Genomic DNA, 22,584 nt, shown 5'->3' on the forward strand with positions numbered 1-22,584 from the left:
TACTTCTGAACCTGAATTGAGCTATCAATGAAAAGGAGTGCCCTAAATATAAATAATTTTTTATTTGATTTGATTTTACATTTTGTGATTTCCTACTAGCAGGGCTCAGTGGGAAATGAGAACAAGGATAACTGGAGGAAGAGGATGAATAGGTTGAGGGGTGAGGCTGCATGAGAGGAAAGGATGGGGGAGACAGAGCTGAGACTGGAGGGGAGAAAAACTGTAGGTGGTTTGAAATTGGAGAGAGAGGGAGTAAGAGAGGCTGTGAAGAAGAGAGAAAGTGGCTGGCAAGAGAAAAGGCCCCGTTAGGAGGGAAAAAGAGGCTGTAGTGGAAAAAAGGTGTGGGAAGAGAAGAGAAGACAAAAAAAAAGAGAAAGGAAGGAAAGAAAAATGGTGAAAACTGAAGTGGAGAAATGAGAATGAAAGAAAAGCAAAAGAGAAAAAAAGAAAATATTCTGACATTTCAGAAAAGTTGGAAAACTGGTAATATAATGTAAATAAGTTGTACTTATTAAAGAATGTAATATTTAATAAGACACAAATTTGTCCATGTCAGGTAGGCAATTTTGTGAAAGGGCATTTCTGGGAGTAAAAAACTTTTACCCTTGGAAAATTACTTTCGCACAGGACAAGCAGGATGGTAGTCCTCACATATGGGTGATATCACAGGATGGAGCCCAATCACGGAAAACTTTTGTCAAAGTTTCCAGAACTTTGATTGGCCCCTACTGGGCATGCCCAGCATGGCACTAACCCTGCAGCCAGCAGGGGTCCCTCTTCAGTCTTCTTTTTTCCACGCAGCAGTAGCCTTGCGGTTAAAGAGCTCTGCAGAGATTCCTGACAGGAATTTTCCTCACAAATTGCTAAAAGTTAATTTGCCCCACAGGGGTCCCTCCTTTAACTTTTTTCAGACTGCGGTACTCCGGTAAGTTTTTACCCGTTTTCCATCGATTACCGTCGAGTTTGGCCCTCTCGGCCTACTGGCTGTCGACCATACCGCAGCTCGATTTTTTTCTATGGCCATGGTGTCGGAGTTTCGTCGGTGCCCGGACTGTACTTGCACCATGTCCATTACAGACCCCCATAAAGTCTGTGTAATGTGTCTTGGATGAGAGCACAATGTCTTGACCTGCACCAAATGTGCCCTAATGACACCAAAAGGTCGCAAGGCCAGAATGGAGAAGATGGAACTTCTCTTCCGTGCTCAAACCCTGACTCCGTCTATTGCATCGATGTTGTCAGAACCGGCACCTTCAACTTTGCGCCAGCATTGACCACTGGCTGGTGACCGTCTGGCATCGACGACTTCTCGGCCTTCGACACCCTCTACTCCCCCTCAGGACCAAGGGGATCGTAGGGAGAAACATCACCATCGGCACCGAAAGACGCGGACCATCGAGGGAGTGAAATCATCGACCTCACCTTCGTCTGAGCCGCCGTTGAAAAAACCCCGTCCAGAAAAGGTACCGACCTTTTTGGCGACCGGGTCACCGAGGCAACCCTTGCCCGACAGGGCATCGGGAGCCGCGACTCTGCCTTTAACAGTGGTCCCTCCCACTATGCCTCTGCCTCTTTCTTCTATTCCGGAGCCGGGGCTGCTTGCTCCAGGTCTCCGAGAAGAACTGGACCAGATGGTTCAGGAGGCCATCAACAAGGCGATGCAACGACTTCAGGTTCCTCTGGCACCGACACCGGTACCGATTGCGGAACCGACCATCGACCCGATTCCAGCAGCATTGGCACCACTGCTCTCCAGGATGGAAGCACTTATGGCCGCTTTTCCACCGATGGATCCCGGGTCACCGATGGCTCCGGTGCCCTCCCTGCTTACTCTGTCATCGGGAAGAGAAACACCGTTCCACATTCCTCCATTGGGAGTTTTGCCTCAGCCATCGAGGCAATCCCCACCAATTCCATCGGTGCCGATATGTCCATCGGCGCCATCGAGCCATCCATCGATGCCCTCGATGCCTGCGCCGGGGCCTTCATCGGTGCCTCCGGTTATTCCTTCGATGCCTTTGGAGCTTAGACCGGGGCCTTCAGGTATCCAACCACCCCGTCCCCCTCTAGTCCCTAGAGGGACAGGTACTGATCCTTATGATACCTGGACTGATGACTCCTCACCAGACACTGATGATTTGCCATCACCACCTTCACCCACTGAGAGTAGAAAGCGTTCTCTTCCAGAAGACCTCTCTTTCATAAATTTTGTGAAGGAAATGTCTGAATTGGTTCCTTTCCAATTACAGACTGAACAGGACGATAGACATCAGATGATGGAGTTGCTACAATTCCTGGATGCTCCCAAGGAAATAACCTCCATCCCTATCCACCAAGATCTTCTGGACCTCCTCAAGAAGAACTGGGAACATCCTGGCTCCATTGCACCAGTCCACAGAAAAGCTGACACTACCTATTTGTTGCAGTCAGCTCCAGGCTTTCAGAAGCCTCAACTGGATCACCAATCTGTGGTGGTTGAATCTGCGCAAAAGAGAGCAAAAAAGGTCAAAACCTCACACTTCCTTTCCCCCTGGCAAGGAACAGAAGTTTTTAGATGCCATTGGTCGCCGAGTCTTTCAAGGATCAATGCTGATCTCCAGAATTTCCGCTTATCAGCTTTATGTGACCCAATATAATAGGGTCATTTTTAAGCAGATACAAGACTTGTCAGACTCCATGCCTCAGTCACTTCAAGAACAACTTCAAACCCTAGTTAACAAAGGTTTTGAGGCAGGCAAACATGAGATCAGATCATGTTATGACATCTTTGACACTGCAACCAGAGTATCTGCAGCTGCTATTTCAGCAAGATGGACCTGGCTCAAGTCTTCAGACCTTCGCCCTGAAGTCCAGGACAGATTGTCCGACCTCCCCTGTGTAGGGGACAATCTCTTTGGCGAGCAGATTCAAAAGACAGTGACTGAATTAAAGGATCATCATGAGACTCTAAGCTCTCTTTGATACCTTCGGACTATCCTTCCAAACAGCCTTTCCGGAAGGACTCTAAAAAGTCATTCTTCAGACTGAAGAAGTCCTATCCACCACCAGCCAGATCCCGGTGTACGAGACCATTTCTCAAGGCACAGACTCGTCAGACCCGGAAACAAAAGCTACAAACAACCCCCCAGCCGGGCCCTGCTTCTGGCTTTTGACTTTCGCATAGAGAGCAGCAGCCAGCTTCCGTTACCCCACATACCAGTGGGAGGTCGATTGTGCCATTTCAACAACAGATGGCACTCAATCACCTCAGACCAGTGGGGTTCTAGCGATTATAGCTCAAGGATATCATCTCAACTTTCTCTCCATCCCGCCGGATTCCCCACCTCTAATGACATGGAAAACATCCGACCATTCACTGCTCCTGGAACAGGAGGTCTCCCTCCTACTCCAGTCCGCAGCAATAGAACCAGTACCATCCCCTCAGCAAGTGCTAGGGGTCTATTCCCGGTACTTTCTAATCCCCAAAAATCGGGAGGCGTTCATCCAATCCTGGATCTACGAGCCCTAAACAAGTACCTTCAGAGAGAAAAGTTCAAGATGGTAACCTTGGGCTCTCTTCTTCCTCTTCTACAAAGAAGAGATTGGCTCTGCTCTCTAGACCTTCAGAATGCATACACTCATATCGCGATTATTCCATCTCATCGCAAATACCTGAGGTTTCTAGTAGGCCACAAGCACTATCAGTACCGAGTGCTTCCATTCGGCCTCGCATCTGCACCATGAGTCTTCACAAAATGCCTCGTTGTAGTTGCAGCCTTCCTCAGGATTCAAGGTGTTCACGTCTACCCCTATCTAGACGATTGGTTAATCAGGGCTCCGACTCAGCAAGCTGCTCTGTCGTCCCTACATCTCACCTTACACACTCATTTCGCTTGGATTTCTCATCAATTACGACAAATCCTTCTTAGTCCCATCTCAAACCTTATCTTTCATTGGGGCAGACTTGGACACCTTGCAGGCAAAGGCTTTCCTGCCTCGACAGCGAGCTCTCACTCTCATGTTTCTGGCACATCGGCTGCAGTCTGAACACTTAACGACTGCACACTGTTTTCTCAACCTCTTGGGACACATGGCGTCCTCAGTTCAGGTCACCCCAATGGCCCGCTTGGCCATGAGAGTCATGCAGTGGACTCTATCGTCACAATGGACTCAATCCATTCAGCCTCTCTCGACCATGGTCCACGTAACCGACTCACTCCGTCTGTCTCTCGTCTGGTGGACAAATCAAATCAATCTTCTACAGGGCTTGCCCTTTCAGGCGCCAGACCCTCAAATAGTTCTCATCACTGATGCTTCCAACTTTGGATGGGGAGCCCACGTGGCCAATCTGCAGACACAAGGTTCTTGTTCTCCAGAGGAAGCCAAACACCAAATAAATTTCCTGGAGCTGTGAGCAATCAGATATGCTGTCAGGGTATTTCAGGATCACCTCTCCAATCAAGTCATCCTGATCCAGACAGACAACCAGGTGGCCATGTGGTACATCAACAAACAGGGAGGGACAGGCTCCTACTTTCTGTGTCAGGAAGTTGCACAGATATGGGCGGAGGCCCTCTCCCACTCGATGTACCTCAGAGCCACCTACTTGCCAGGAGTGGACAATGTGTTGGCAGACAAGCTGAGTCGCACTTTTCAACCGCACGAATGATCTCTCAACCCTTTAGTAGCGAACTCCATCTTCCAGCAGTGGGGATACCCTCAGATAAACCTCTTTGCATCACCCCAGAATCGCAAAGTAGGCACTTTCTGCTCTCTCACTCGCAGCCAACATTATCCACCAAGAGACGCGTTCTCCCTCTCATGGGCAACTGGTCTCCTATATGAATACCCTCCACTTTCACTTCTCTCAAAGACTCTTGTGAAGTTACATAAGGACAAGGGAACCATGATCCTGATAGCACCCCACTGGCCGCGCCAAGTGTGGTTTCCAATATTTCAGGATCTCTCCATTCACAGGCACATTCCTCTAGGAACAGACCCGCTTCTAATCACTCAAAACAACCGGTGCCTTCGCCACCCCAATCTTCAAGCCTTGTCCCTGATGGCATGGATGCTGAAAGGTTAATCCTTCAACCACTTAACCTTTCTGAACCAGTTTCCCGTGTCCTGATTGCTTCACGGAAGCCTTCCACAAGAAACTCCTACTCATACAAATGGAACAGATTCACATCATGGTGCTCTTCTCAGGCCCTTGACCCTTTTACCTGTCCAATTCCGAAGTTTCTGGACTATCTCTGGCACTTGTCAGAGTCAGGTCTAAAAACTTCCTCCATCAGAATGCATGTCAGTGCGGTAGCCGCCTTCCATAAAGGTGTTGGGGATGTCCCTATATTAGTGCAACCCCTTGTAACATGTTTTTTGAAAGGCTTGCTTCTCCTCAAGCCTCGACTGCGTCCTCCGGCCCCTTCTTGGGACCTTAACCTGGTTTTGGGTCAGCTCATGAAACAACCATTCGAGCCTCTTCACTCTTGTGAACTTGGATATCTCACATGGAAAGCGATTTTCCTTTTGGCAATCACTTCAGCTCGCAGAGTTAGTGAGTTACAGGCACTAGTTACCCATCCGCCTTACACTAAACGTCTGCAGGACCGGGCAGTACTCCGCAATCACCCTAAATTTTTACCTAAGGTAGTTTCGGATTTTCACCTCAATCAATCCTTCTTATTACCTACCTTTTTTCCCAGGCCCCACTCCAATCCAGGAGAGCAGGCTCTGCATACCCTTGACTGTAAATGGGCTCTAGCTTTCTACCTAGACCGTACGGCTGCCCACAGAAAGAGCACTCAATTGTTTGTCTCTTTCCATTCCATCAAATTAGGGCAGCCTGTGGGTAAGCAGACCAACTCCTCCTGGTTAGCGGACTGCATATCCTTTTGCTATCAGCAAGCAGGCATTCCACTTCAAGACCGTGTTAAGGCACACTCTTGTGAGGGCCATGGCGATTTCAGTATCGCACCTACGCTTGGTGCCGCTTCCTGACATTTGCAGGGCTGCCACTTGGAGTTCTCTCCATACTTTTACAGCCCACTATTGCTTGGACAAAGCCGGAAGACAAGATTCCATCTTCGGCCAGTCTGTATTGCGTAACCTGTTTACGACGTAACGTACCAACACCCTTCCGCCTGCCCGGTGGGGTTCAGGATGCCCTTTCCCAAATTCATCCCCAGTTGTTGTGCCTCTGGCATGTCCTTGGGTACATTTGGTGCATGTTCAGACATCCTCAGCTCGGTACTCACCCATATGTGAGGACTACCATCCTGCTTGTTCTGTGAGAAAGCAAATATTGCTTACCTGTAACAGGTGTTCTCACAGGACAGCAGGATGTTAGTCCTCACGAAACCTGCCCGCCACCCCGCAGTGTTGGGTTTGTTGCTTATTTTATTTTTCGGCACTGCCTGTAGCTTTGTAACAAGACTGAAGGGGAACCCCTGCTGGCTGCGGGGTTAGTGCCATGCTGGGCATGCCCAGTAGGGGCCAGTCAAAGTTCTGGAAACTTTGACAGAAGTTTTCCGTGATTGGGCTCCATCCTGTGATGTCACCCATATCTGAGGACTAACATCCTGCTGTCCTGTGAGAACACCTGTTACAGGTAAGCAACATTTGCTTTCTTTGGCATTGATTTTCAAAATGACATGCACACTTTGAGAATCAACTCGAGGGTTATGCGTGGAGAATTATGTGTCAAACACAATTCCATGCCTACTTTCATCCTCACTCATGGTAGGCCTTCTGGGGGGCGGGAGTAACTTTCTGCGGGTATGTCCATGTGCGTACTGGGACCACCCGTGAATTTTCAAATTGGATTTATGCGCAAATTCAGGCTAAGGTCTGCATGCACAAAGTATTCATGGACTCTAGCCCTGCGCCTGCTCTTTTGAAATGACCTTCCCTTGCATAATAACTAACCAAGCTCAGGGCCGGCGGAAGTACTAGGCAAGCTAGGCCTGGGCCTACGGCGCCGACCATTAGGGGGTGTGAGCGGCGGCGGCAAAGAGGAGTGGGGAACTCAAATCTTCACTCCTCTTTGTCACCGCCGCTGCTCACAAGAAGTAGGAATTGGGGCTGCGACTGGAGGAGGGGGGGGGGGGGGTGAGTGGCGCAAGGCATAAGGTGCCTAGGGCATCTAATCCCCTTGTCCCAACCCTGACCATGCTGCTATGGCGTGAATGCTGTATTATGCAATATTTCTAATAATGGTTGCCAGGTGAGAATGGTAATGCCTTATATTTAGTATTCATACTCTTCCATTTCAGATCAGTGAAGTCACTGATGAGAGATCTGAAATGGAAGAGTATGAATACTAAATATAATGATTTACTCTCCTATCTCCTCCCACCCATTATTAGAAATATTGTATAACACAGCATCCACTCCATAGCAGCAGGGTTAGTTATTCATAATGATCTATGAACTGGATGACATTTTGGAAGGGGCACAATAATGATTACCAAAAAAAAACCCCCAAGCAAATGGTTCTTCTGCGGAGCTCACTGTACTTTCTTACCTTTCTTTTCTTTTTCTGTATTCAAATATTTTTATTAGTGAAGCAATAAACAGATTATAAGAACAATAAACAAAACAAGGCTGCTGAATGGTTGCTAAAAAAATATATATATATATATCACAGTCTTCAGTTAACAGAGAAAATATAATGAAGAAATGGAGCCCAGAGTTTATGAGACCTTTCTAGACAATTTCCTTTGTATAAAACTGTGACACCGTGTTCCACCACATTTGCATATGCAGTACAGTATTATCCTTCCAATGCAGAGCTACAGAAATCAAAAAGTCAAATAGAGCATCATTCCATTTCGATAACTACTTTCTCTCCTTCCTGTGATTCCTGCAGGAAACTGTCTGATCCGTGTATTCAATGATAAGGGGATGCTAAATGTGGGGGGATTTCAGCTCCGGCTCAGGACTGAAATGCCATCAACAAAGCTACTTGGGTCTCTGGCACCATCGGCTTTCGGTCATTATCCTGCCCTCACTTGCTGCACTCTGCTGATTCGCTTCTTACCACACAGCCAGGTAAGTTAATGAGGGTTGCTTTATTCTGGCTGGACTCCTGGTGTCTGGGCTATGATTTCTGACATGGTATGCATCTTACACTATGAATTACTTGCGCATATTATTTCAGAAATTGCAAAGGGAATAACGGCTTAGTTTTTTCTTGACCTGGCTATTTCCTCCTGCTCCTTTGGGCTTCCAGCTCAGTTGGAACCAGGCTGGGATCTGGGACCCTGCAATCATGGGCCCTGAATGGAACTTCAGTCCTTCCGCATGGCAGGGCACAGTACTGACCCAGCAGCCACAAGAATATTGACATTAGTACTTAAGCAAAGGAGCAGGACATATTATTTAGCTCATTTATTCTCTGTACTTCCTATGAAAGAAGAGAACAGCTCTTAACCAAAAGCAGAAGCAGAAATAATCTTCATGTGTACCAGACATGCCTGGTTGTGCAGAGAACCTTAGTTCTATGATGCTCCTTTGTGCCCTTCTAGCTCTAAGCCAAGTGCTCCATGCTGAGCCTTGTTCTCAGACCTTCCTTTCCCTCTGCTTGTAGGATCCAGTACCTGCACCAAGTTACCTGACAGGATTTTACTTCTCCAGTGACGCTAAGCCCACTAAATCTGAGCTGCAGATGATGTCCACGTTCGAAAGGGACAATAGCTTTCCAAAACTTGTACAAGAGATGGCAGAACGATTAATGGATAAAGAGCAGAGCAGAGGTGAGCAGAGAAGCAGCTGGCTGCCCCAGCAGAAATGCTGAATCTTGTCTCATTTGTTTTGACTGCAGCACAAAAGAATTATTTGTGTAGTTCAGCCGTGATCCCTCAGGGGATCTGCGGATCAAACTCGCATTTCTAAAGCACTATCACAAGGTGTTTCAGTTCAGGCACGACAGGAAGTGCAGTTTTAAAAAGCATTACATTAATAATTTATCCCCACACATTTCAATTCAGTTCTGTACTTAGATGCCAATTAAATAAGGTGGCTTGTTATGCACCTTTTGTCTCTACAAGTGTAAGAAAAAGAGATAATTTCCTAGCCATAAGGTGTATTAATTAATTGCTGAGTGCTTACAGCATTAGACAACTATAAGCAACCTACAAACCTAATTAATAACATTTTTTATTCAGTCTGTTCATTAAGGGCTCAATTCACCCAAACTCAGAGTTTAGAACAATTTCTAGCAGAAGGTTGTTTACTGATGTAGTGAATAAAAAAAAGTGTCTCAAAGCCCTGCTTATCTCAGGAAAACTGAATAAATCCTGATAAAAATGGGGGAAGGCTGGGCTTCTAAATGGCAGATGAAATGGAATGTGGACAAGTGCAAAGTGATGTATATAGGGAAGAATAATCCAAACGACAGATACACAATGCTAGGTTCTGTATTAGGTGTCACCAGCCAAGAAAAGGATCTTGGGATCATTGTGGACAATTCTTGGAAATCCTCGGCCCGGTGCATGGCAGTGGTCAAAAAAGCAAAAAAGGTATTAGGTATTATTAGGGGAGAAATGATAAAAAAAAATAAACCAGAGATGTTACGGTTCTGGCCGTGAGCGCCGCGACCAGACCCTTACCTCCGTGCTCCTGGACCTGTTCCTGCTTCTGGAGGCCTGGTTTGCGGCCTGTTCAGTGGCATCCCCGCGGGGGTCCCGCCGCCAGGAAGCCTCCCATGGATGCCCTGCTTCTAGGCGGGCGCATGTGCCACTTGGGCGATTTTCTAGGCCGTTTCCCGCCAGTGGTGACTCTGTCCACTTCCTGACGTCAGACGCCACGGCCTTGATAAGCCGGCCGCGGACACTCAGTCTTTGCCTTGCAACGGGTTTACCTCCTGGTTCCCTGTTGCTTCGTGCCCCGGAGTGAGCTGCCTTGGTACTCCCTCTGTTCCTGCTTGCCTGCTACAGTGCCTGCTTGGTTCCTGCTTGCCTGCTACAGTACCTGCTTGGTTCCTGCTTGCCTGCTACACTTCCTGCCTGGTTCCAGTACCCGAGTCCTGCTACAGTTCATGCCTGGTTCCAGTACCCAAGTCTTGCTACAGTTCATGCCTGCCTGGTTCTAGTACCCGAACCCTGCTACAGTTCATGCCTGGTTCCAGTACCCGAGTCTTGCTACAGTTCCACTCTACTGTCCTAGTCTGGTTCCAGTTCTCAGTCCTGATCATCAACCCGCCTAAGACCCAGCGGCCGGGCCCCTACGGGCTCCTCCCGGGGGAGCTTCGGCTTCCAAGGGTGAAGCCACCTAAGTCCCAGCGGCTGGGCTCCTACAGGCTCCTCCCGGGGGAGCACCAGCTTCCAGGGTGAAGAGCACCTCTACATCCTGCCTGAACATCTGCCTCCCGGCCTGCTACATACTAGAGACAGTGAACACCTATCCCAGTCTCCTGTAGGTCGGCCCAAGGGTCCACTAAATTGAGACTCCATAACAGGAGAATATCATATTGCTCCTGTATCAGTCCATGGTGCAACCACACCTTGAGTATTGTTTGCAAGTCTGGTCACTGCATCTCAAAAAAGACATAGCGGACCTAGAAAAGGTACAGAAAAGGGCGACCAAAATAATAAAGGGGTTAGGATGGGTTCCCTCTGAGGAATAGCTAAACAGGTTAGGGAGAAGAGACAGCTGAGAGGATATATAATAGAGGCTTATCAAATCATGAGTGAAATGGAACAGGTAAATAGGGAAGGGTTATTTACCCTTTCAGATTGTACTAGGACTAGGGGTCACTCCAGGAAGCTAATAGATAGCATATTTAACCCATTATGTCCCAGTGTCCTATTTAGAAGATAGCTTCTTAAAAAATTTGGGACATAACCAGAGAAAGAACTTTTTTAATCAGCAGACAATTAAACTGCAGAATTTGTTGCCAGAGGAGGGAAAGCAGTTAACGTAGCTGGATTTAAAACAATTTTAGACACGTTCCTGAAAAGTCCATGTAAACTTGGGAAAGTCACTACTTATTCCTGATTATGCATAAGAAGGGTTGGATCTGTTCTTTAGGATCCTGACAGGTATTCTTCACCCATACTGGCCACCGTCGGTGACAGGATGCTGGTCTTGATGGACCTTTGGTCTGACCAGTTTCTTATGTTTGAATCTGCACAGTTATAAAATTACCCTCTGAAAAAGATATAATGGAAGTAGCTGAAGGATAGGAAGTCTCAAGGATACTTTGCAAGCTTATTTTCAAAGGGAAGCTCCTGGAGAAGTTTTGCTTTGAAAATTTGGCTAGTGCACACAGTGGGGTAGATTTTAAAAGATGCGCAGTGGGAGTAGATTTATTCGCGCAACCCGGCACGAACAAATTACTCCCGATTTTATAACATGCGCACGCTGCCACGCGCATGTTATAAAATACAGGGTCGGCGCGCGCAAGGCTGCGCAAAATCGGCAGCCTGCACGCGCCGAGCCACGCAGCCATCCTCCATTCCCTCCGAGGCCGCTCCGAAATCAGAGCGACCTCGGAGGGAACTTTCCTTCCGGCCCCACCACCTTCCCCTCCCTTCCCCTATCTAACCTACCCCCCAGCCCTAACTAATTCCCCCCCTACCTTTATTTTACAAGTTACGCCTGCCTGAGGCAGGCGTAACTTGCGCGTGCCGACCGGCTGCCAGCGCGCCATGTTCCGGTCTGGGGGCTGGTCCGGAGGCCGCGGCCACACCCCCGGAATGTCCCTGGCCCGGAACCACGCCCAAGGCCCCACCCACGGAACGCCCCCCGATGACGCGCTGGCCGCAACACCCCCCCCCCCCCCCCCGACATGCCCCTGACACACTCCCCAGGAAAGCCCCGGGGCTTGCGCGCGCCACCGAGCCTATGCAAGATAGGCTCGGCGCGCGCAGGGGGTGGAAGGGGCAGCTTTTCAGGGGTTACGCGTGTATCTTACACGCGTAACCCTTTGAAAATCTGCCCCAGTGTGGGTACAAACGGCAGTGATATAGGTGCAAAGTATGCCCCATAAATTCCACATGGAGGTTTGATTATACAAACTATGTATGTAATTTCCCTCCCCTAACCAGTCTTCACCCTTTTTTCAGCAGGTAAAAGTACACAGCCCACAAAATGATGTGGGTAAACACAAGTTTATCAGTGTAAATCATTGTGCTTATTGCCCCCTTCATATCTTGAGTATTTAAAAAGATGTGTCAGGAGATGAGCAAAAGTGAGCAAATCATAAGCAAATAAATAAAATACAAATAAATAAATGTGGAAAAAAGTCCAGACTTAAAAATGTAGCCCTTGTAGAATTGATATCAAATATGCTTTCTCAAGCCCTTAACTGCTCATCATACCTTTCCCTGGTGTACTTCCGTCTATACTGAGAGCTCCATAGCTGGTACATGGACTAAAAAACCATGGACTGCTCAGTTAGATTTCAAACAATCTGATTGATTAGCCCAGGAGGTGCTAATTCTCTAGACATGCTCTGATTTCCTGGCTTGACTCACTAGTGCTGACAACTGACTAAACCTTTTCTGGTTTGCAATAATAATCCCTGGGCAGGGTATTCACTGTCAAGTATCACCTTTTCCAGGTTGAAACACCTCCAGACAGGGGGCTATTGGTTAATTATTGTCCCTGCTGACAGAAAATTAAATTCTGTACATTTCTTCAGTGGTCAGATCTGCATTAAGGATGTCCATATCCTTGTTCCTTTAGTTCTACCTGATCAGCTGCTGACCTGGTACAAGGAAAGGTTAGAAGCTTCAAACCATTTGGCACCTCAGCACATTCCACAGTCTATCAACATTTATCACCTGATCCACTATCATCAAGAAGCAGGCCTCCGTGTAAGGATCACACAAGCCTTTGGACTGGATGGTAAGCGGAGGCAGACCTGTATAAAAATAAACTCTTTTTGCAATCTAAATTTTCTTTAATAGGAAATAGGGGTGTGTGCAGCAAGAGCCATGGTATAATTAATTCAGCTCCTAAGCCTGCAATGATGGAATATGTTAAAAAAAGTTGAATTTTAACCAGTAGGCGTCACAGAGCATTAGCAACAACAACGAAGTCTCAAGTCTCAGCCTTTGTTCTCTGGAGGCTCACTTTAAGAAGAGGTCTGTTAATTAGAAGACCAAAACTGGACACATTGGTTTGTTAGTCATGTTCTTGTAGGATCTTTTCTCAGTGGTAATTTTCTAGAAACAAAAAAAAGTACCAGGTCAGAGCCAGCAGTGGCCTCCACCTTCCATTCCAGCTGCAATGGGGAAAAGAAAGCAAGTTCAAATCACCATCTTTTTTTCTACGTATCTAACAAAAAGCCAAAGATGCGAGACAGCAAGATCTCTGTTCCCTTGTGTGCTATACAGTGTATCCTGTAACACAGAAACTTAGAAATTATGGCAGAAAAGGACCAAACGGACCATCCAGTCTGCCCAGTAAGCTTATGGTAGTATCTGCTGTGCTGTGTAGGTTACACCCATGCTCATCTGTTTCCCAGACCATAAAAGTCAGGGCCCTTGTTGATCGCTGTTGAATCCAATTCCCTGCTAATGCCTTACTGTTGAAGCAATGTTTGATTTGCATCAAAGTATCAGTCTTATTTTGAGTTACATCAAAGTATCAGTCTTTTTTATCTGTCTTTTTTTTTTTTTTTGTAATACAATTTTTATTGAGTGATCCTTATCTGTCTTTTAAGCAGTCGATGGACTTTACATAAATGCATTTGCTAGAATCCTTAAGGGGACCTCCAGCAAGCATTTACCTGAATTACCTCAGCGCTGGGGAGGAGAAGAGAAATTCCTAACATGTCACCATGATTTCACCAGCCTCCTGAGATCACCAAGGTGGACTGATCCATCCATGGTATGCCACATTTATTCATTTATCCGTTTCTTTCATATTTATGACTCTCAGAAGGTCTGTGGCTAACTTAAATCTCATATTTTCATACAAATAAAGTCTGTAAGACCCTCTAATTTACCCAGGTTCATTCCTAGTGCAGTGCCATACACTAGTTGATCTCTGGCTTTCTCTGTGGATAGGCAAAAAGCCACAAAAGTGAATGATGTCTCCCAATGGCACCAATGTGAGAAATCTCTCTCATAACTCTTACTGAGCGAGAACAAATCTTTTGAGCATGCGCAGAAATTCCTACAGCGCCGTCCCCATATGAGCCCTGGCAGCGTTCAGATGTGTTAAGGGTTCTGTCTCTCACACAGTGCCGTTCTCCATATATTATTTTTGAGTTAGTTTAGTTAGTAGTTTTATTTTATTTTCCTATTATTTTCTAGTATTTGTGCAAAAAAAAAAAAAAAGAAAGATTAGTGTACAAATTTTAAAGGGCATTCCATAAGTGGGGCCAGCACTGACGCTAATAACTCCTATTTCCCTGTATGTACCCAGATCAGTCCAGACAGCTGGGTTTTGCCTCCCATCCAGCAGATGGAGACAGAGAAATTTTGACTGACTCTGCCACTTAACCCGAGGTGCCATCTGCAGTCTGCCAGTATTTCTCTGTCTCCAGCAGATAGTGGAGGTGCAAACTCCTGCAGTCTGAGACTTCAAAAAAAGAAAAAAAATAAAGCAAAAAAGGATGAGGTTTTCTTCAAACAGCCTCCCAGAGGGTAGTTAGGTCCTGGTGGGACCATCCTCCTTGGTACATGAGGCAGGAGTGCTGATGGTCGGGGATTCCTTTTCAGCTCCTTGAGCCTAGCCGCCATTCACACACCCTGTTAGGATCCACTTGAGCCTGCTGCCTTTTTTTATTTCGCTTTCTTGCTCTATTTTAGAAAGTAAAAAAAAAAGTGTTTTTTTCTTCTAGAGTTGCTGGCGCTTTCAGGCACAGCTCAAGTTTTCCTTTTTGCTGTGGCAGCTTTCCAACCTCCCCCCCTCCCTTGGTGTGAATTTCTTGCCTTCCCTAGGGCCGCGATTGCCTGCCTGGCTGCCGATCGTCCTTCTGCTGACATTATGCCACGTGGGACACTGTGCAGGGCCTGCAGCGACACACATGCGCGGCTGCCGCATGATGGGTTGTGACCTTGTTTCCTTCCCGGGAGGAAGGGCTTGTCGAGTGCTGCTGTGGGGGAGAAAGTGAGGAAGCCCCGTGAGCCTGGGAGGCTCTCAGCATCACCGCAGTCTTCGGCAGATCCCTTCCCGCTAAGCGCGGGAATAGAGGACATTTTGTCGACATTCAGGTCTGTCGCGGGGGGGAGGGGAGGGGGCTTTCCCGCCTCCATTATCACCACAGGCTGGGGTTTCTGGTGGGGGCCATACTGCTCAGGAAGCTGCTGAACCAGGCGAAGGGGAACCCGAAGAGGTTTTTGACTCCTCCTCTTTCGCCTCGGATTTTGTGCGGCTGCTACAGAAGGTGTTTAAGGCAGACAGGTTGGCCAAGTGGCACCAGGACAAGGCTGCTAAGCATGCCAGAGCCCCAGTCAAGCCCAGGGACCCAAAGGCCAAGTGGCTGCTGAGGTCTTCCCCACTCCCACTGGTGGCAAACACCTCATCAGAGGACTCGCGACAGGATGATCCACAGGGGCAGGACCCTCAGGGGGTAGGCCTGGGCTGGATCCTCAGGGCCCAGACCACGATTCTTCACAGGCATCTACCGTCGAAGGTGATGATCCCAAGGTGGTCCGGCTGTTCCGCAGAGAAGAACTAAGCCCGCTTATACCAGCAATCTTGGAAGAGCTGGGTATAGACACTCCTCCTAAGAACTCGGAGTTGGGAGCAGTAGACCCAGTTATGGTGAGGCTTCGGGGTCTCACCAAATTAATCGAAAAAACTATACAAAAGCAACGAGCGGAGCACTTAGAGAATAATAACATCTTGTATCCATCACAACATGGCTTTAGAAAACACTATAGTACAGAAACACTACTGCTAGCACTAACAAACAACATCATGAGAAGTTTTGACAATGGCAAACACTATATTTTAGTGATGCTGGACCTGTCAGCAGCATTTGACACCGTAAATCACGACATACTTTTAAATAGACTAGAGGAAATAGGATTGAGTAACATTACTATCAAATGGTTCAGATCATATCTAAGTAACAGATATTTCCAAGTTCAAATCAAAGACGTAATGTCAGAAAAAATACACCTACAAACAGGAGTACCACAGGGGTCAGCTCTATCTGCTACACTCTTTAACATATACCTGTTACCTTTATGCCACCTACTAGCCGGGCTGGGCGTAACATACTATATATACGCTGACGATATACAGCTAATACTTCCCATAGATGAAACTATTGAAAAAACATTAAATATTGCTAACATGTACCTTGATATCATAAAACAATTACTAAACCAAATGGAGCTAGTAATCAACATAGAGAAAACAGAATTCCTACATCTAGAACGCAAAAAGACAGAGATCATTCAAAACACTATCACACTCAAAAACAACCAAAAGATCGAACTAGCGGAGAAAGTACGGAACCTAGGAGTTATAATTGACACCGAATTAAGCTTAAAACAACATATATCCTTAAAAGTTAGAGAAGGATTCGCTAAACTTATGGTACTCAGAAGACTCAAACCACTTCTAACGTCAAAGAACTTTCGTTCAGTCCTACAAGCATTGATTTTTGCAAGCATCGACTACTGTAATGCGCTACTACTAGGCTTACCATACACCTCACTCAGACCACTACAAATTTTACAAAACACTGCTGCAAGAATTTTGACCGGAAAAAGTAAAAGAGACCACATCACCGAAACCCTAGCCGAGTTACACTGGTTACCTGTTGAGCAGAGAATACAATACAAAACACTTTGCATCATACATAAATTAATACATAACAAAAAAGCGGAATGGCTTAACACAGCCCTCCGCGTACATGTACCAAACAGAAACCTAAGATCAGCGAATAAAGCACTCCTTACTATCCCATCAATTAAGACAGCAAGACTAACTCAAGAAAGAGAGAGAGAGCACTATCCTTGGCAGGACCCACACTGTGGAATACCATGCCACTAGTGTTAAGGTTGCAAAAAGACAACAAAACCTTCAGAAAAGGCTTAAAAACTTGGCTATTCAAGCAAGCCTACCAAACAGAGAAGGGGAAACAGTGAGGCAGGCGAAGTAAGAGGTATGAACAAATAAAGTGTGTAGCTATATTTCTATCTGTTTTTACTCTACCTTCTCGTTCTTCACCAGAAGAGAAATTGACACTTATAAAGTTAGAATTGTTTTTAAACTGATAATTCCTGGACAGTATTGTATCACAAACCAATTATATCATTTAGAAAACTATGTACCGAATCATTACGGCACCTGTGTAAATTAATATATCTCAGCATCCTTGTTTTATGTGCCCTATTGTAAACCGTTGTGACGGATCCTTCTTAACAAAGGTATAGAAAAGATTTAAATAAATAAATAAATAAATAAATAATAAATTCCATCAGTCCATGACTGCCTTGCTTTTCCGGGAGTGGGATACTCCGGACACGAGGCTGAAGGTCACGCGAGCCATGGACAAGTTGTATCCGCTACTGGAGGAAGTGCTGGATCTCCTGAGGATTCCTAAGGTGGATGCTTTGGATTTGGCAATCACTAAGAAAATGACCATTCCGGTCACCGGTGCTGTGGCGCTCAAGGATCTTCAGGATCGGAAGCTGGAAGGTCACCTCAAGATTTTTGAGGTGTCGGTGCTGCTATTTGCAGCAGTTTTATGTTGAGAGAAGATCTGCACTGGTTTCAGCAATTACAGATGGACAGGACCCTGTCACCTGCGGAGTCCGTACAGGTCGAGCGGCTGGAAGTTTTAGTGGCCTACAGTGCGGATGCTCTCTATGACCTTCTCCATAATTCTTCGAGGTCCATGGTGGCGGCAGTGTAAGCTCGGAGACTCCTCTGGTTGAGGAATTGGGCAGCAGATATTTCTTCCAAGACACAGCTTGGTTCGCTGCCCTTTAAAGGGAAGTTGCTCTTCGGGAAGGACTTAGAAGAAATGATCAAGTCCCTCAGGGAGAATAAGGTGCATAAGCTCCCAGAGGACAAACCAAAGGCTAGACATGCTTTTCCCTCTCATTCTTGCTTTCGTGGAAATCGACAATTCAGGTCCTCTAGATCTTCAGGGTCCTCTTCACGTCAAGGCACCAGCAGGCAGCAATCGTGGATCCGGTCCTTTCTTGGATACTGGCCTGGGCAAGATGGCTCTTCCCAGGGGCAGGGCGGAGTTAAATCCCCCCAATTAGGCGAGACTGACTCACTCCTCGGTGCAGCGATAGGGGGCCAGTTGGCTCTTTTTTACGAGGAGTGGGTCAAGATCACGTCGGACCAGTGGGTCTTAAGTGTCATAGAAAAAGGCTATGCTTTAGAATTTGCTCGGCCTCTAAGAGATCGTTTTCTGGTTTCCCCGTGCTCTTATGAGCAGAAGAGGGTGGTGGTTCGGGACACCGTCCTCCACCTCCAAGAGCTGGGAGCCATCATGCCAGTGCCTCCGGAAGAGTGAAGGCGGGGTCATTACTCCATCTATTTCGTGGTAACGAAAAAGGAAGGTACCTTCCGTCCCATTCTGGATTTAAAGAAGGTAAGCAAGACTTTGAGAATCCCCCGCTTCCATATGGAGACTCTGTGGTCCGTCATTGCATTGTACACAGAGGGGAGTATCTTGCATCTTTGGACCTGACAGAAGCATATCTGCACATCGGGATATGGCACAATCACCAGAAATATTTGAGGTTCAAGGTCTGGGAGAGCATTACCAGTTTTGAGCCCTGCCTTTTGGATTGGCAACAGCTCCCAGGACTTTTACTAAGATCATGGTCATGGTGGTGGCAGCTCTCCACAAGGAAGGGGTTCTGGTCCACCCCTACTTGGACGACTGGCTGATTCGAGTGAAGACAGAGTCCTCGTGTCAAGAAGCAGTGGATTGAGTCCTCCAGCACTTGAAGGCATTGGGTTGGATAGTCAACAGAGGGAAATGAGAAGTATGCCTGAACAGAAAACATCCCCAGAACCCTCTGCGTGTCTTTGGCCTGCCTGGGCTGAATGGACTCTGAATGACTTACAGAATGTCCCTGGATATCTGTGGAGGCAAGCTGGCACCAGACAGGTGATGTCTATTCATAGAGTCACAAAGAAGAAACCACAGGGGAGCTTCAGGCACTATTCTCAGGAGTTTGTAATCCACACAGTTACAGAGGAGAGTCCGCTCGGATACCTTTTTTCTCTGTTTTCCTATGAAGAATGGCTCAGGTTCAGGTTACTCCTACACAGGGTTTGGTGTAGGCAATGTTTGCTTCTTGTAAAATAGTTCAATTGGTTTTGAAAGGTTTTGCATCTGGCAAAACCTTTCAAAGTGGCAGAGTCAGTCAAAATTTCTCTGTCTCCATCTGCTGGATGGGAGGCAAAACTCATCTGTCTGAACTGATCCGTGGTAGTACAGGAATGAAAATTAGCAGGTAAGAACCAATTTTCCTATTTCCCTCAGCTGACATGCATATGTTACATGTGCCACTTTACTGTAGGCATGAGAGAGAGGTGGGGTGGTGTTACAGACACATTCAGAGGTATCCATTGTAAAACTGACATCATTAAAGAAATTTTGACCTTATAAGTGATGAAAATTCTAAAAAGAGGAGTTGATTTGTACTCTGTAGTCTCTGCTAGCTGCAGTGTACAAACCAGTAAAGCTAGTATCATTGACGTCTGTCCCGAGAAGCAGGTCAGGTAGTAGTCCAAAGCAGGAAGGCCCTCAGAGGAGCGGATAGCCAGGATCATGGAAGGGCCCCCGAGGAACGAGTACCCGGAGCGTCCACATGCCAAGAAAGGAATCTGGAACTGGAAGTCCAAGAATGGAGCGGATTCAGCAACGAGGGAACTCCTTGCTAACTCGTTGAAGCAAAGGGCCGGTCAGCTTAAGTACCGCAGTGAGTTGATGTCATCCAGAGGGGACGCCCCCGAGGTTCCTGCCATGAAGTGTACAAAGGAGGCCCTTATGCGCGTGTGCGCGCCTTAGGTGATTCCGGAGACAAGATGGCGGTTGGCAGTGCCCACGCTGTCCCGGGGACACCAGGGAGGTCGGCGGTGGTTGGCGGAGACCGCCATTCTTCCTAGGATTGATGATTCAGGAAAAAAGGAGATGAGCATGAGTGGTCGCAGCCGTCTGCGATCGACGGGCGTAACAGTCTCTTCAAGTTAAGTAAGATGTACAGGCACAAATTATTTCTTAAATATCTGAGCCCACACCATGATTCCTCAATCTATAGCCCATTTGAGAAGTTGTCTCCACAGGCTCTCTTCATCTTCAGAGAAAGAAAGTATTTTATCAAAGAGACCAGAACCAGGTAGGTTGGAATCTTGAGGTTCAAATGAATCTTTGAAAACAAGGAGGCATGATCATTGAGTAATGGAAAAATTGGTGCAATGTCCTTCACATCAGAAAAAAACGCCTCACCAATGTTCCGGCATGGACACATACCTCAGTACCAAAATTGGCACAAGGACCTTGCACCATCCACTTTGGCACAGTCTGCCTTGAGCTGTGCCAGTTGGTGCCATGTCCCTTGGAGCCGCGCCTCTCGGCGCCACATCCTTGACACCAAGTTCCTTAGCGCAAAAACTCATATCTTTGGCTCCAGGGCTAAAGAAATATGGGAAAACAAGTTCTGACATGATAATACAATAAAAGAGCCATTTTATTCCTCTACTTTAAGTACTGGAATCAGATAACTCATCTGAAAGAATTTGGCAGTCGGTTCCTCCACTACCTGAACCTTTGCTCAAAAAATATGGAAAATCTTTGTCAAATGGTACGTGGCAAATCCAACAAAACCTTCTACTTCAAAACTCATCTCCCCTCTGCCAATATTAGAAAAAATGGCTTCCTATCTTTCTTTACATTCTACTGACCCAGTCTAAATAGCATTTGAATATGGACCCCTATATGTAGATGCTGGAACAATACCATATATTGAGATTTTTCATGCAACCCTGAGCTCATATTGTGTGGCTTTTTGTCCTATGTGTCCATGGAGAAAGTGGAGTTATGTACCTGTAAAGGGCTTTCTCCATGGACAGCAGTACAAATCAGACAAAAATCCTTCTCTCTTCCCAAAGTTGAAGCTCAGCCAGGGAATAACTGACAGGACTCGTGTGGCGGCGACAAATTGGGAACTTCCACGCATGCTCAAAAGGCTTGTGTTTGCTCAGTAAGCATTCTGGGGGAGTTTTCCAGCGTCAACGCCATCGGGAGACATCATTCACTTGTGTGGCTCATTTGTCCTGCCGTCCATGGAGAACGCCCGTTACAGGTAAGTAGCTTCGCTTTTTCTTCACGTCTCTGCACCCAGGGATCCTCTGTCCTTTTCTCAGGCTTTTTTCAATTCCATTAGTGTTTCAGGCATCCTCCACCTTTTCCTTGAGGAAATGTTTTCTGCTGTCTGTTGTATTAGCTCCTCATATCTTAAACTCTTGTTATAGAACTTCCTTTCTATGAAAGAAATGTTTGCTTCTTGTGCAGTACTTATCCCTCTTCAGACTTTGTGATTATAATACATGTAAGCCTGATATGTAATACATTTGATGTAGCCCACAGCTCTGTATGGTTCTGTGTTCTGAACATCATCATTATCATATTTTATCAGTTGAGTATGTCAGTTAGATCTTTCATGTGCCCTTTGTTCCACAAGATCTTGGAATATTATTCTGACATGGCAACTGATGAAGAATAATCTGCATTTCAGAAAACTGTTGCTGAAAATATGTTCTCAATCATACATTATTTTAAATTAAATAAACCAGTACAAATACTCACACAATATTGCCAGTCAAATATATAGGGAGGATAATTTTATAGCAGCACGTGTTGGGCTAAAGTCTGAGTTTAGAAAGAACCCCGCAGACCTTTGCTCAAATTTTCAAAGCAGACTTCTGCACATAAGTCCATTTTGAAAATCAGTGGGTACACTGCACAGCATACATGCACATATTATGTTGCTTGGGAGATATGGACATTTACATGTAGGGTTTGAAAATCAAAAGTGTATGTGTGAATGCCCTCTATGCCCCCCAGCTCCGCCCTGAAAATGCAAAGAAGTGTACACGAAATCGCTTTTGCACATACTTCTAAGTACACAACCCCCCATGCAATTTTCAGAAGTTCATTTACATGCATAAATTATATGTTTTATTATCTGTTTGCAGTGAGGTCCCATAAACTCACTCCTTGGGGATTCTCCCTACTCAGCAGTTCAATGCAATAATCACTAGATGCACTTCCTCCCTTTAATGCGTGCTCTTATTGTGCCAATGAGATCCTTATATTCCATAATTTAAGGCATTGTTGGTTAAGTGTAAGCGCCAGTTATGGAATATAAGTGATGTATATCATTATGTACTTTCATATTTGTATGGGTGACAGCATGCCAGAGCTCACGCACAGAAGCGGGAATACTCTGATTCCAGAAGGTGTTTTGCTCGAGGTGCCGGGACATTTTCTTACAGGTCAGCTCCCGCGATGACTTCCATATGAAAGCATTCCCGAGCGATCGCTAGCTTTTTTTTGCAGAAAAACTAATTAATGACATCTCTCCAGGTATAGATATGTTTGACAGAAAAAGGGCCATTCACGCATTTTTATGACATAGATTTACCATTGTGAAATAGCGA

The 22,584-nt window shown here is 46.3% G+C and overlaps 1 protein-coding gene across 3 annotated transcripts in view; it reads left to right on the plus strand.

Annotated features, from left to right (window-relative positions):
* LOC115098197 overlaps positions 1–22,584 on the plus strand; it is a 166,505-nt gene that overhangs the window by 65,367 nt on the left and 78,554 nt on the right. For 2 of the 3 annotated variants that reach the window (XM_029614599.1, XM_029614600.1), the window contains exons 11-14: positions 7,850–8,031; positions 8,570–8,735; positions 12,670–12,831; positions 13,652–13,818. In XM_029614599.1, coding sequence (XP_029470459.1) covers positions 7,850–8,031; positions 8,570–8,735; positions 12,670–12,831; positions 13,652–13,818 — 677 coding nt within the window. The remainder of the gene's footprint in view (positions 1–7,849; positions 8,032–8,569; positions 8,736–12,669; positions 12,832–13,651; positions 13,819–22,584) is intronic. The other variant, XM_029614601.1, reaches the window with a different exon arrangement.

This window comes from Rhinatrema bivittatum, chromosome 8, assembly GCF_901001135.1.
Source record: "Rhinatrema bivittatum chromosome 8, aRhiBiv1.1, whole genome shotgun sequence".
NCBI classification, from domain to species: Eukaryota; Metazoa; Chordata; class Amphibia; order Gymnophiona; family Rhinatrematidae; genus Rhinatrema; species Rhinatrema bivittatum.